The sequence below is a fragment of the Bos taurus genome, chromosome 1 (genome assembly GCF_002263795.3).
Source record: "Bos taurus isolate L1 Dominette 01449 registration number 42190680 breed Hereford chromosome 1, ARS-UCD2.0, whole genome shotgun sequence".
Taxonomy (NCBI): Eukaryota; Metazoa; Chordata; class Mammalia; order Artiodactyla; family Bovidae; genus Bos; species Bos taurus.
Window position 1 is genome coordinate 81,397,116 of NC_037328.1, and position 16,102 is coordinate 81,413,217.

General features: G+C 42.0%; 1 protein-coding gene across 2 annotated transcripts in view; it reads left to right on the top strand.

The window, feature by feature from the left end:
* The first annotated feature begins 4,958 nt into the window (after nt 1-4,958).
* Nucleotides 4,959-16,102, top strand: part of IGF2BP2 (insulin like growth factor 2 mRNA binding protein 2) — a 171,492-nt gene continuing 160,348 nt past the window's right edge. The window contains exons 1-2 of one of the 2 annotated variants that reach the window (XM_005201476.5): nt 4,959-5,249; nt 6,843-6,903. In XM_005201476.5, the coding sequence (XP_005201533.1) occupies nt 5,072-5,249; nt 6,843-6,903 (239 nt within the window). In that variant the 5' untranslated portion in view covers nt 4,959-5,071. The remainder of the gene's footprint in view (nt 5,250-6,842; nt 6,904-16,102) is intronic. The other variant, NM_001192504.2, reaches the window with a different exon arrangement.

Genomic DNA, 16,102 nt, shown 5'->3' on the forward strand with positions numbered 1-16,102 from the left:
TTTACTCACAGATGCTTTCATAATTTGAGTGGGTTCTAAGTTTTACAATGTGATTTTGTTCTGGATCTTTTGTGCTGGGACTTCAGTAAACCCCTTCAATCTGGAGTTCCATGTATTTAATTCTGGAAGTTTCTCATTTCTGTTGTTTTTCTGGCATTATTTTCTCTGTTCTTTTCTCAAACTTCTTCTAAATCAGCATTTGATTTTAGGTGTGGGGCAGATGCTTTTTTGTCTCTGTGCCTTTGCATATGTTATTCCTTCTATCTAGAGGCCAATTTCTCTCCCATTCCTCAAAAATCCTTACTTATCCTTCAAAATACACTTCCAAATTCCATTCTTCCATGGTGATTCCCTCTCTGACCTTAGGCTGAATGACATGGACTCTTCTCTATGCTCACAGTCTTTTGGGGCATCTCTAATGCCAGACTATAATCTGTTTATACATCTGCTTCTTCCATGATGATAAACTCCTTGAGCAGGATGATATTTATCCATTTCTGGACCTTAGCGCCTAAGATTGTGTAATGCCATGAATAAATGAATGAATTCAATAAGGGGTGAAAAGTGAACATTTCTCCCTGCTATATGCCAAGTGCTGTGCAAGATAGGTACCATCTTAATGCATTTTTACTTAATCCTTACAGCAAATCTCAGATAACTGTTTATGCAACAAATATTACCTTTTAGGTTCCTATTATGTGCCAGGTTTGATCCCAGTGATAGGATGAAAAACTAAGATCTCATAAAGACTTTTTTTCTCATACAATTTTTTACAGTTGATATGTAATTCACAAACAATAAAATCCACCTGTTTAAAATGTACACCTCAGGGGTATCACCACTAGACTTTTTTTTATCTGTATAAAGGCAGTGTTATGTATATCCTGGGGTCAAGGCAGAAGAGAAAATCAGGGGAAGAAATACAGTCCAGGGAAAGGGAGCAGTATGCACAAAGGAGCAGAGCTTCGAAATGGCCCAGGATTTGGAAAATATGAAAAGGACAGGGGAGCTAGAGTTTATGGTGAGAAAGTAGGCTGGGCTATTTTACAAATGAGGAATCTGAAGTTCAGAGAGGTGAATTAACTCAACTAAGGTCAAACAATTTCTCTTCTGCCAACTCAGCAGAAAGTATCTAAACAATGTTTCCCCATCACCAAACCATTCCCAACAAGCAGGCAGGTGCTGACCCCACCAAAACTGTATTATCAAACACTGAATTTCCTCCAGCAATCCACCAGCCTTCCAGCAAAGAGGCTTCCTTTTCTCTTCCAAATCCTTGGATTACCTAGAACCATTGGCCATGGTGATCTCCAGCATTAGTTGAACAAACACATTTCCACTGTGGCTTTTTTTTTTTTTTTTTTTTTAAGACTCCAAAGGTCAAGACCATCACAGCGATGCTATAAGAAGGTGCTCTGTCCATGAACAAAATATTTGTCATGAAAGTCAAGACGAAACCTTAATACTTCATGAGCTCTTTGTTAGGCTAATATGTGTTTGCTAATCATGTTTCAAGCTCTCAGTATGACGATGAAAAAAAAGTCTATTTTCGTAGGCCTCAGTTTTCCTGCCTGCAAAGTGACATTAAGAAATCTTGTCCCAACCACCTTACCACCATCCTGCCCAAAAGAACTACTGGAAAACCATGGGGATCTGTTACTGTTTTGAAATTCTTGAGGAAAAGTTCAATACATGCTTTTAGAATATGCCTAATATAAGAATTTCTCCAAACTTCTGACCTCAGTGAAACATTCATAAAATCTTTGCTCATTAAGCTTAAATTCAGCCCGGATCAATCTCCAGTTCACCTCTCTGGGAAGCGAGGAGCTACAGGAACTCCGAGAAAAAAGATAGAAAATGAGTTTTGTCAGGCAGTTGCAATGATTTTTGGATTTCCGTTTTGCATTCGGAGGCTGTTCCCTTCTCCATCACGTGAAAAAGCAACTCTACCTTGTAGGATAACGAACTGCAGGGGCTACAAATCAGAGGTGTGGTGATAACACATCTGACACCACACTTACCATTCAAGCTCTTCTCTAGCACCATGTCTACAAATCACCAGCAGGACAGAACACACAAATTATAGCAAAGACCAGTTATTTTTCAGGAAAAAAAAATGAAAGTGATCTCATGAAACAGGGTAAAAGAGTTCATCAGAAGCCACCTCTATAGATACTTGCTATTATCCTTTGTGTAGCCTTCACAACAGTCAAGAGTTGGTTGCTTTATCCTGTCTTTGTGGATAATGAAACTTAGGCTCAGAGATGCTGGAACACTACAGGACATGCAGCTGAGGTCCTAATCCTAATAGGAAAAGTCCTTCTACCTGCCAGTGGGTCCTAGACAAGAATCACCTGAGAGCACTTACGGATAATAACAAAATGCAGAAGAATCTTTAGATACTTGCTACCCACTAGAGAATCCATGCTACATTGTTTGCAGGTTTGCAGTAGGTCCAAGGAATTCACAATGTCTGAAAATATTATACAACAAAAGTTTTACTAACCTTTAAGAGACCAATTATCCCTACCACTCTTGTTTCTCCTTTAGAAAGGGCAGTTTTGAAATACTGGAAGTAAAATAAAGCAAATAGCATGAAGGTGATGATACCAATTAGGGATATTTGTGTAAATAATCAGACGATCATTAATTTCTGGTCTGCTGAGATTTCTACACACACAGGAGTTTTCGTTTGTGATTCTCCAGTACATTTTAGTAGGGAAGCATCCATACCTAACTTATCTATTAGTTTGAGAAACAATAGCAAAGTCCATTCCTAACTCCAGGAGCGGTAAAATCCAATTCCTTTTCTAGAAAGAGGAAATATGTGAATATTTGAGACCAAAGCCAGAATTCAAATAACTGCAGATACCTAGGTTAGAAAGACTACATTTTCTACTCTAGACAACTATTTAAAGAGATGTTTCCCAACAAGGAAGTATTTGAAAGCTTGGGAGTTCCAGGGGAAAGAAAAGAAACAAGCATTAAGTGTGTGTCCACTGTGTCTTCACACTATTCAGTTATCCTTTGTGTAGGATAACACAACAGCCAAGAGTTGGTCCCTGTATCCTCTCTTCATCCTTGAAGAAATCTAGGCTCAGATTTGCTGGAACACTTACATACAGGTCACACAGATGAGGTCTGCATCCTAATCCAAAAAGGCCTTCACCGGCCGGTGTTTCCCAGACACGAATCACCTGGGATTACTTAAGGAAAACACAAAATTGAGGCTCACAGTCAGTCTTCAAAGGAAGGGGCCAGGGACGTGTTTTTTGTTTTCTTTTAAGAAGCCCTGCTGCCTCCCCATCCACTTGGTCAACAGGAGAGCTTGAGAAAGACAGTACTTCACGACCCAGCCAGGAGACTATCCCTACATTTGTGGTTTCTCCATCAGGAAACCCTTAACGTTCTCAACATAAATTTTTTAAAATGCACATTTCTCTGGTCAAACCATCACCTCGCCCAAGGCCCCCAGTAGTGCCGATCTTGGAATCGTCTATTCGCCCCTTCGCCTCTGAATCCTGCCAATTTTTTTTTCTTTTCTGTAGAATTTCATTTCCTGGCTGGGACCAGGTTCTAACCACCAGACTTCCAGGCGGGCCCCGGAACGAGCAACCGGTCTCTAGTCTGTCTGGCTCCTTCCGTAGCCCCTCGACTCGGGCTGCTCTCATCCCAACCCAGCCTCTTCCGTCCGTCACGTTGTTTCCTCCGCTTGGAAGGACCTTCCCAAAGCTTGGGGAACTCCTCCACCGCCTGCGTGCCTCCGCTTCCAGTCACCCTCGCCTCCCACCATCCCAGCGGGAGTTGGGGGGGACTGAACCCGGCCTCGAAGCATAGCAGCGAGCGTCGGTCCTCCCGGCCGCAGCCCCTGCCCCCTCCCCACCCGCCACCTGGCTTCGCAGCGGCCGCTCGGGAAGCCCTAGGCACTTCCCAGAATAGAGAGCAGCTGCCAACGTCAGGCTGCCGCCGGCCGCGGGGTTCCGGGCGCACCGGGTGCGGGCGGAGGGGACGTGGCTCCGCTTTGGCCTGCCTTCTCCCCTCGCCGTCCGGGAAACTGAGGCCCGGGGCTGGAGCAACTTCCCCGGGGTGCAAGGTTCGTATGGGCCCGGCCAGTCCCGGGCCCCCAAGCGTCCAGACTCCCGTCCGCGCTCCCTCGACCACACGCGCCGCCCGGTCGCCCGGGAGAGCAGGGCGGGGAGCGGGTCTCCGAGCGAGCGCTCCGCCGGGGAACGCGCGGAGAACCGGACTCGGCCAACTCGCCGCGAAAGTTGTGGTCTCCCAGCCTGCCCTCGCTTCTCACCTCCGAGACACACCTTCCCGCCGGCCCGGCAGCCGCGCCCTCACATCCGGTCCACCTTGCGCACACCCCCTTCCACTCTCTCCCGCAGCCCCTCGCCCTCCCACGCCTTGCGGCTCCAGCCGCTCCCCATCGCGCACTCCCACCCGCGCCCGGGGCGCGCCTTCCCCGCCCCGCCGCTCGCCCGGCCTCAGCGCCGCGCCCGCCCCGGGGTTCTGGCGTCCGGGAGCCCCAGCCCCGGGCCGCGACCCGCTTCCGCCCGCCCGGCGCGGGGCAGAAGCCGGGGTAGCCAGCGCGGAGCCTCGGAGCGCGGGGGGCGCGAGGCGAGGGGCGCAGCGGCGCGGGGCGGGGAGGGGGCGCTCGCTCGCTCGCTCACTCTAGGCTGCGCACACGCCCGTACAAACTCTCACACAGACACACGCGGGGTGCGCTGCCGCCGCCCGCCGCTGCTCCTCCTCCCGCCACCGCCTTGAGAGGGAGAGAGAGAGGGAGAGAGAGGGAGGCAGAGAGAGCGCTTTGTCCGCGCGCCGCCGCCCGGCCCGGGACTCTGCCCCGAGGAGGCAGCCGCACAGAGTCCCCGCCTCCGCCTCTGCCCCCGGGCGGGCCCGGCCGGCCGCGGTGGGGGGAGCCAGGCTGAGGGTGGGGGTGGGTGGCGGGCGGGCGGAGGGCGGGGAGGGGGGGCGGAGGAGGAGCAGGGGAGACGAGGGCAGCGGAGGAGGCGAGGAGCGCCGGGTACCGGGCCGGGGGAGCCGCGGGCTCTCGGGGAAGAGACGGATGATGAACAAGCTTTACATCGGGAACCTGAGCCCCGCCGTCACCGCCGACGACCTCCGGCAGCTCTTCGGGGACAGGAAGCTGCCCCTGGCGGGACAGGTCCTGCTCAAGTCCGGCTACGCCTTCGTGGACTACCCCGACCAGAACTGGGCCATCCGCGCCATCGAGACCCTTTCGGGTGAGCAGTCGGCGCTGTCCCCCTCCCCCCGCCTCGCCCTGCTCAGGCCGGGACGGCGCCCGGAGGGAGGCCGAGCCCTGCGGGCGGCGCCCGGCGGGGGCTCCGGCGTTCACGTTCACTTCCACGCACCAGACCTTCAACTCTCACCGCCGGCCCGCTCCTGGGACGGCCCGCTCCCCTCCCCCCCCCGCTCTGGACTCACCCCTTGCCCTCCCAGCCGCAGTCCTGGGGCGACCCCCGTGCCGCCCCGAGGGTTCCCGAGGCTCGCTCGCTCTCTCGGGGACCCCCAGTTTCCCGGCTCCCCGAGCTGCTCTCCAGAATTCCCCCACCCCCATCTTTAGAGAGCCCCCCGTCTCCCCTTCTTCCCTGACCTTCCCGTCACCCCCTTTGTCAGGGACCCCCCCCCCAAAAAAAAACACCCCTCCATCTCCTTCTCCCTTGACCGGACCTTACCCCTTCCCGTGCCTCGTGCCCAGGACTTCTCGCCCTCTGGCGTCCCCTGAGCCGCACTCTCCTTTAGAGCCCCCCCTCCCCAGGTCGCCCCGCTGTCCCCCACTTTCGGCACCCCCTCGGCGCCACCCTGACGATCCCCTTCGAGACTTCGGGGAGTCCCCCGACCCCAGCCCTTGCACGACGGCACATCTCTCTCGGTCCTCTCCCGAACCTCACTCCCTTCTCGCTCGTCTCTCAAGCGCTCCTATTTTTCTCTGAATTTTTTGTCCGATTTTATTGAGAAGAACTCGGGGCTGGGGGCTTTCCGCCGCCTGTCCCCCCGCCTCCCGCTCGGCCAGAAGCACCTTTTTACGAGGTGCCCTGTCTCAACTCGGTGGGGGCCCGGGCTGAGGACCGAGAAAGAGGCGACCGGGGGGCCCGCGAGAGCGCTGGAGCCCAGACGGGAGACGGAGAGCGACACACACACACACTCGCGCGCGCGCGCACTCACCAACTCTCCTCTCGCACACGCACCGCTCGGAGCCGCGCTCGCCCCCAGGCCACGAGCCTGCGCCCCCCGAGCCTCTGCCCGCGGCCGTAGCCCCTTCCCCACCAGCGCGCGGGGTGGGGGCGGGGCGGCGGCGAGGCCAAGGTGATCAGAAGCCGGCGGGGACCCGGCTCTCGCCGAAGCGGACCCCGGGGGTCTTCGGCGCATCTCTCCGGGGCCACCGGGAGAAAAGGGCAGGGAGGGGAGCGCAGCGGAGCCTTCGGGGCCCGGGTTAGCGGAATGGAGAGGTGGGGGCCCGGAGAGGAGCGGGGCCGCGCCAGCCCTGCAGCTTGAGTTTCAAATGAGCTCATCCTTTCAAATTGGCGCCGCTCTTTATTAAATTTGTTTTTCCGGTAATGCCACCCACAGCTCTACCTGGGGTCGGGATCCGGGCTCGCACCCTTCCCACCTCATCCCCGGGGAACGAGGCGAAACGCGGCGCCCACCTTTTTTTTCCCACCGGGAAGCAAGTTTGCCCAGTTCGAGCCGGTTAAGAGACCCCTGGAGGGCGCCTGAAGGCGGAACCGGAGCGTGGAGTTCTGTGCGTGCCCCTCCTAGACCCCCGCCAGTTTCATCACAGCAAGGTTCTGAGTGCTTTAATTTCTGTTTTAAAGGTAAAGTGGAATTGCATGGGAAAATCATGGAAGTTGATTACTCAGTCTCCAAAAAGCTCAGGTAAATATATTTTGCTTAGTTTTTTTGATTGGTCTCACATATAAATAAAAATACATTCAGTTTTTTTTAATGTGCTTGTATAGTTTTTAAGAGGCTTTTGTTTGTTTTGTCAGTGGAGATAAAATAGTTTAGAAAGTTACATTTTTTACTTTCATTATATAAGGTGTTTACTGTACTTGGAAAATATCTGGTGCCTATTGGGGGTGGGGGTGACGAACACTAGTTGTGTTAAATTTGCTGGGACCATTTAACTTGTTTATGAAAACTTGCCTCCCCGCCCCCCCCACTCCCACCCTAACCCCCAGCACAATGGCAGCAAATGCTTGTCAAGACTTCCTGTGAGATGTTAAGAGTAAATATTTACTGTGTCAGCTAAATTGCTTAACTAAACTTCGCGATTAATTAGTTTTCTTTTTTAGATAGCTTAAATGTTGAATAATAAAATAATTCAGTTAAGGGTCGATATTTTACATAGCGTTTTAAACAAGAAGGTTGTTTGGATTGGATGGCGGTTAAAAGCCAGACTTTTTTAGTCCCTGAAACTACTGAATATTGCTTCTGAGCGTGTTGTTGTTGTTGTTGCTTTTAAGATACATTTGAGGCTAAACAAATATCACTGTGAAATTTATAATTATATTTAAGTGCACTGTTGTTAATGAAGAAGTAAAAAGTTTTGTGGAGGCTGGATTTCTCCACAGTGATTTGCTTACATGAGAATGTCTATGAGGAGAGATTGAGGGAGAACATCTTTGTTTAAAGTTTATTGTGGACTTTAAATTTGGGCCCTTTATTACTCATTCTAGAATTTTTTTCTATGTGTCGTAACTTAGTTTATATCCCATTCACATACATTTCTTCACCATTAGTCATTAAGTAGCTGAATTGGAGACTCTAAGTGAAGTCTGTGACTTACCACCTTTACAATTTGTAATTCTCAACAGTGTAACCATTTACTTGATTTTTGCCAAAATTGAATAGATTTTAAAACAAACTATTCTACTTTTTAAACACATAGATGTTTTGTTAAGGGGTTTCTAAAAATGTGTGCAAATTTCCAGGTATGTTTTAACTAGGCAACAAAATATCTTTTGTTTACCAATGATTCCAGTGGCGTATCAGAAAACTACTCAATACCTTTAAAAAAAAGAGGCAAAAGTTATGATTTGCAGTTTCATGTGTAACGTTAAGCTAGTTCTCTCTAGGAAGAGATGTAATGTGCAACTGATAGGTTTTTCAATTAAGAATTTTAAATTTGTATACTTAAAAAAATTTTTTTTGGCTTGATAAATCTAAGTTCAAGCTTTCTGATATATTAACTATTTATTGTAAGTTAGAATTACTCATAACATTTGAATATTGGATGAATATATTAAACAAGGTTTAAAAGAACCACCCAAAATATTTGATGGGTTGTGTTTCTGTAAATATCTAATTCTATTGACTGTATAGTTGTTTTGAGTTCTTTTTTGGAGTTATAGTTAGTGAAAAATCAGTAGAATTTTAACTTTGGTTAGTTGGTGTCTCATTTCATGTTGCAAAGAGCATTATTTAATGTGGCAATGTAAGTGAAATACTAGTTTATCTACAGTTATTAACATCTCTTGAAACTTGTCACAAATATACTATTTTTTAACTTTTTTCTTTCAAAATGCAGAGGTTATTTGCTGTTAGCTAGAGGGTCATTTAAATGATTTTGTTGTGTTTATAAAAGAGTTTAGAATTAAAAACTTGTCCCAAATTTTTAGTATTAATTAAAGAGCAATCTAGGACTTTTACAGCCCTATTGGGACATGATTTCTTTGAACATTGTGGGTGATATGAAATACCTAGGAGGTAGATTACAATGCGCTGTGTGTGATTCACTACACTGAAGACGTCTGACATACCAAATGTATGCATAAGCTGCTGCTGTAGAGGGTTGCTTCATTTCTGATTGGACGGCTTGAATCTTTTTTTTCTTTCCTTTATTAGTTTAAAATGCAGAAATTAGTTACTGGTACTGCAGGCTAAGGGAGAGATAACTAATGACTGGTGTTGTGTACTGAGCTCAGACTCCTGGGAGGAGGCAGCTGTGTGTGCTCATGTACAGGGCTCCACCACGGTGGGGACTCTCAAAAACAGGGTACTGTGACATTTGAAACCAAAGCTTTTATGTTATATGGTGACTATTTTGGTGTTCTTTTGTTGCACTTCCATGAAAATTAACAAGTTAAAAGTACATTTGTCGGCGTCAAGTCAGTTCTATATGTGGTTTTTGTGTTGGTAGAAGTGAAAATGTGAAGAAAACAGTTCATCCTCATTGCTTGCTTACTTAAAGAACCATTCTGCCATTGAGTGCTCCTTTTCTTTATATTGTTCTGATTTCTTTCTGTTCTCAGGAATCATTTTTAACATCTACATTCCAGATAGATTTTTTTAAGCTAATGATACTTGGGAGGGGATGTTTTTTATCTTAAGTTATGAAAATATTGGCATGCCATTTGCTTACCAATTGGATCTTTTGTTAAATATCATTCTAGCATCATTTTATATGTGCTGTTATTGTGGACAGACTAGATACTATTATTTTCTCAGGGTCACTCAGAAGTAGAAAACTCTTTTCTTTTGCCACATGTGCTTCATTCTTATTAAATGTAAATTACTGTAAAGTAAACCATGTACAAACCATCTATTTTTCTTAACTTTCTAAGTTGGCTTCGGGCTCTGTTGAATAAAAATCTTCGATTCTTTTTTCTCTATTCATATTTCTTGGTAGTATATAAGAATCAAAGATTTCTTAAAGAAGAAAAAACTGACAAAGGGTTTTAAAAGTTGTGGAAATGTCCTTGATAGAAATTTCATTTTTGATGTTGATGAGAGTTTAGTTTAAAAAATTTTATATGCTGTTTATATCTACACACATGCACACAGACACACACACATATTGCATAAATTGTTTTGAGCTAAGACTTACGCTAACCTGAATGTGCTTTGTAACTAAAGTTGAATGATTCTGTGAGAAACAAAACTTTTAAAAATGCAATTTCTGCCCACTTCTAGGAAGTAACTAAGTGGTGCTAGACATGCTTTCACTGAGATGGTGAGAATACTATGAGGTAGTGTAGGAAAAAGCTATGAATTTGTCTTTCATGAGTTAAAAATCAGTAATTGTGTTCTCTCCAATGCAAATGAATTTGGTCTCCTATAGGAATGTTAAAGAAAACAGTATCTCAATTGTATTTTGCTTGTATGTACTACATTGTATTTAGTTGAATTAAATACCAAAAAGAAAAAAAAACCAACCACCCAACCTCAAGCCCTCCCTGCAACAAAGGCTTTTGATGGATCAATTTTTAATTTTGTAGCAACAGAAAAGACTTCATTAGGTTAAAATCACATGTTACCCTATTTCATTTCAAGAATTTGTTGAATTAGAAGTTAATGCCTGGATTTAATTGTATAGATTACATGTGTGTAATGTATATTAAAATATATATATTTTATATATATATATAAGACTCAAAGGTTACTTATGATTTGTTTTTGAGTTCGACATTTAGCTTCTCATTTTAAAAAAAGGCTAGTAATTTTTTCATACACTTCTAGGTCATGCCATATAAAATTATGCATTTCTGTGACCTTTGCGAAGATAAGCATTGAAATTAAAATAGAAGCAATAAAGAAAAAATTACTTAATAATTCAGGTTTAAAACTCTAGTTTGTGTTTTTAAAAGACTGGTCATTTAATATTTTTACATTATTTGGTTAAATATTAAAAACCATTGAAATCTACAAATCAAAATAGATGTTATATACTGCTTGATTTTCCAATTTGCCAAATTTATATCAATTTTAAATTATATTGTAGTAATTTATAAAAGTGCTGAATGGCTAAAGACATAAACATTAGTTCTAAAAGACGATTTTGTGATATGTAATACATTTGCCAAATTGTGTTTTCTTAAATAATAGTGTTTCTTTGTACTTATGACTGGATATAAGACACTGGTAAGGGATGGTCTCAGAGTTTTGTTTTCTTATTATGTTAACCTGAGATTATCATTTATATAGAGAAGGTGAGAAGATTAATAATATTTGTATAACACCTTTTATATGTAATGATCTAAAGTACAATATATTTTCTTTAGAAAGAAAAATTTTAAAGAACACTGAAGATTTAGAACCAATAGATATCAAAATTAACATTTCACTATTATTTTGAGTAAATGTTTTTATTTTGTGCGATTATTCCAATTTTTAATGGGTGAATGTAAATGACATTGAAATGTACATACAGGATAGTAATTTGAGCACATTCATTAGAAGTCAGTAAAGCTATGAAAATCAGATTTCTATAAGAACTATTTATACATATTTGATACTTTCAACTTTCTAAATATTTGCTGTCGATTGCTGAATCACTCTTCCAAGTCTGGTAATGAAATCCTCAAAAGTAGATGAGCAATTGATCAGCATTGTCACAGGACATTATTTGAGTTTAAGTGTATCATCTCTGTGATTCAGTGGGGTGTGTGCACATGGGTGTGTGTGTGTGTGTGTTATGGGAGACAGTAGTTTCAGACAGAGATGGTATCAAGAGGGAAGAAGAAGAAATCTTTAATTGAGCAACAAATGTTCTGCTATTCATTCCTGACAAGGCACAGGAAAATTGTTAGATGTCTGAACCTTGTGGTGAATGGAGTCAAGTGCAGTGATGTGTGCTTGCATGATCTATAGCTCTTGCAGGTGGTTAACCTGTGGAAGCGGGGGCACAGTCACCTGAAGTGGCTTCTTTAGTGAGCATGCTGCTGGAAGGACCGTCCTATGCAAAATATTCTCTCCTTCACTTTTGCTCAGATGTCCCCTCTCAGTAAGAGAGTTAGCAAGTGATTCTATGTAGGCTTTGATTTTCTGTAGAAAATTCAAGATCTGAATATGTATTTTCATTTAGAAATTCTATACTGTGGAAGGCAATGTATTTTTTTGTGCAACAAAAGTACTCTGAATCAGTTTCATTAGAAGCATGGCATTGAACTGGTTTCTTTGGAGGCTGTTAAAAGGTTGAATTGTAGATTTCAAAATTATGTTTTTAAAAATTCTATTTAAATATCAGCAAAATGTCTTCAGTGTCCTTTGGTATTGGAGAAGAGAGGGGTGGGGTTGGCTAAGCCAGTTTTTAAACTAATTTTCTAAAAATTTTAGTCAGAAGCATAATTTCTTAAAAGTTATGATTAGCTTCTTAATTTGAAGAATGGGACAGTTCTGTTTAACAAAACATGTCCAAATAATTTATTAGTCAAGATTTGTCCTTTTTATATTCAAATTCAAGCTCAAATTAGTTTGGATAGTCATTCAAAACAATATCATTGAAGAAAACATAATAGCAAATAAAGAGCAAACACCTACCAGTAAATATAACAGTATTTCACTTATCATTATAAAATATTTTTAAAGACCTTTTACTTTATAATTTGACTTCATGCTTACAAACTTGTAATTTTCATTTGGTGGCATAGACTGTATGGGTTCTATTTTGGGCAGCAAAATTGCAGAGTGCTCAGAGCATTATTTTTAAGGTTTTTCTTTTCCTGTTTTGATAATGTACTTTAGTCTGGTATTTCCATAAAATAGTGAAGAAAAATTATTTTCTCTTACAGGAAAATTCAGATTTTGTTACTTTGGCTTCCAAAGAGGAGGGAGAATATAATTACTGTTTCCTTAATTTGGTTTACCATTTGATGGCATGTTGAGGTGTTGAATAATCCAGAGAAAAAGGGTACTTTTGCATTAATAGCAGGCGGTCAAGTCCAAAGTGATAACTACTATTTGATAGATATGCTTCTTCTCCAAGTCTCTGGTTCTCACTAAATAATAAGCTTACATTTTGGAGATACATTTTATTTGTTTATTCTTGGGTTTCTTGGTTGTTTATTCTATGCTTTATTTCTTAAAATGTGAAGATTTAGTTATAATTTTCCCATTCTGCTTATTATCAGGAATATTTAATAAACTAGGTATTTCAGTAAGTCCAGTAAATGAAAATTCAGAGTTCTGATGCATGTTTTAGACTTTCTTTTATCTATCTATGTTATAAGAAAATGTTATACCTAATAATGACCAGGGAAATCTGTATGGGACCATTGCAATGTGAATGATATTTTTGGTTTTTCTTATTATATAATTATTGTGTACCAGTATGTGAGGATTTGCCTTAGCGGGTGATGCTTAGACTTTAATTTTTGTTTTAAATGTGATCAGAAAGGTAATTTCATGATTCCATGTATGGACATGTAAATAATACTAGATGGATGTTTACTTATGTGCCTGTATCTTCCATTCATATAATACTGATGATAACCCAGGCTCTTCAAAACATTATTTCATTTATTCTAAAGAATAATTATCTGAAGAAGAGCAGTTAATATTATTCCATTTTTTAGATGAAAAAACTTAGTCACAGAGAAATTTAATAATTTGCCTAAAGTCACATGGCTATTAAATAGTAAAGCTAGGGTTAGAACTTCTGATTCTCAGTCCACTGTGCTTCATCTCCATTCACTTTGTTTAATTAAAAGTTGTCTGAAAGTGTTATTACTGATAGGTTCAGAGGTTGCCATTCAAGAGGGAAGGAAAGATATAAATATAGATTTTATTTGTGAATCACCCTTTGCAATGATCTTATTCTTATATCAATCCAAAATGATCTGTACTTTGTTACAGTTTTTAGGAAAAATTAGAAACAGAAGTCATTTTAACATTATTAGCAGCATCACTGTGGTTGCCCGTAGACAGAAGTGGGGTATGCCTAACCAAGCAGGTTGGATTTTGATGTTGTTGTTACATTGCTTTTTTCAGTGGTTGCATTCCTTGTGTTATGAAACAGGACATTGCTGAGAAAGAGATTTCAGCAGCTGAGCCATACGGTCTGGTCAAGACTCTGTGCCACATGGTAAAGGAAAGTCAGGCTCAAGGAACCACTTGGGTGGGTTCTTCCCGGGTTTCAGCCAACCCATTGCTAGAGGGCAGGACTGCTTTTGGTGAAGTGTTTTCCTGGTAGCTGCCAAGTCTTTCCTGATATTTGGTGTCTGTCTCTGCTTTTCTTTCTGTACAGACTGTGGCCTTTGGCCTTTCCTGTGGGGGTGAAATGAACGTTAATAGAATAGCATCTGTAAAGTCCCCGAGTTCCTCATTAATGATATATCACTCAAAAACATACTAAATAACTAAGCATAGGAAGAATAGTCCATTTCCCCTTAGCAGTAAACTTTACCTGCATTATCCTCTTGCTACCTTTAACTTTTGTGCACTATCATATTTGTGGTGGTGGTGGAGGGACGAAGGAATTATCAAGAAAAAAGTAAATGAAGGAAGATGATTTCCAACTCCTCAGGCTTTTCATTTCTTTAACTTAGTAGAGTCCAGGGTTGGGTGTTGCATATTCTGTGGAATCCTGACTCAGAAGATGGGGAAAAGGAAGAAGGTAACTAATACTGAGTAGTTGGTATGCTAGGCATTGGACTAGGCCTTCTTCGTATCTTACTGTATACAGCCAAGAGAGATCTGATTTTCATACCTTTTACAGATAGGGCTGTAAAACTTTAACTCCCCAGCAACTCCTCTTTCCACCCAACCCAAAACTGCTTCAAAGCAGCAGTGGCTGTCTTACCCTTGCTCACCTTTATTTAATTTGTATACAGTAACAATAGCCTAGCAATAAAGTAGAAAGTTGTCATGTGTGTATAGGTTATAGAGTAACTTTGGATGTATTTCCTAAATCAGAATTAGAGACAAAATTTACATGTATACAGCAGATATGCTGAGGAAGATAAAGGACTGATCTTTAGTATAGTTTTAATTTAATGTAACTGAAAAACAACTAAAAGTATTAGGTCATAATTTGAAGAAACTTTCCCGAGGTGGTCCTGTAGTAGAGGCATTAGTAATTACGTAAAGATAAAAAAATAAAAAAAAACCCATTGTGGCTGAAAGTTAAGTGTAAAAAGCATACTATGTATGCAGTGGGGAGGAGGGGGAAAGAGGGTCTATACTTATATCCTCTGACTCAGATACCTTTTTTAAATCCTGAAAAAAAACACTCAGACTCTTTAGTGTAGGACCTAGAGTGTTATACAAAGTGTGGCCTGCTTTCATTTTTTATCTGTATATTTAAAAATTATCTATGATTTGGAGAAGGAAATACAGTATTCTTGCAAATTGTCTTCTATAAAGTTTTTCATCTTACTAACATGAAAAAATTTTAAACCTTTTTGACAATGAAAAAGTGAAAGCACAGGGAGTAGAAAGAGTTATATGTTCTTTTTGATACACTATTTAAATATATTATGCATTCATGACTTTTAAGTATATAGGACTTGAGATACAATTATACTACCAATGCAATGAGATAAATAAGAATTCTGCTTTCTAGATACACAGGTGGTGCTTTTTTGATAAGAATATAATTTTATGAAAAAAATTCATTATGAGGTAAAAAAATAATGGCTTTTATCAATCAAATATTATCAGAAAAATTTTCAATACCATGTTTATATCTTCACTTTTGTGCTTTCTCTTAGAAAATAAAGCAAAATATATTCAATGAGGTGTGGTTCCATGGACAGTTTAACCTTAAACCAACTCATAAATAGAGGATATTTCAAAAAACTTCATGTGAGAATAGGCTATATAGTTTTTGTTAATGTGGAACTGTTTACTTTAGTCCCTCCTGATCTTTGTGATTTTAACAATGAATTTTTGAAAAGTGGATGTTTTGTCTCATCATTGTGTGGATAGGGTTTTGGAGTAAAAGTGTTTGTGCATCTTTATATGAGAGTTGGAGGTAGATGATGAAACAGTTTAAGGCTGAAAAAATAGAGTTTAACTTCTTCAATTATTAAGAGAGAAAAAAGGGAGGGATGGAAGAAGGAAGGAGGGAAAGCGGGATGAGGAAGGGGGAGAGAGAAGGAAGGGAGAAAGTATACAGGCAGCCATGGAAACATAGATGACAGAACTTTGTCGTGCAGCTTGTACACTCTTTCTGGATTTCAGAGCACGTGGCAAAGACTAGTACTGATGGTGGGTGGGAGACTAAGGGACTCCACTGGGTGCTAGCAGGGCTGAGTCTCACACAAGTTGATCTTTGACGTTTAAAAACCTCTCAGAGTATGTGTTTGGTCTGCCCCACAAAAGGTCTTACATTTCTTTCTTTGAGGCCCTGTAC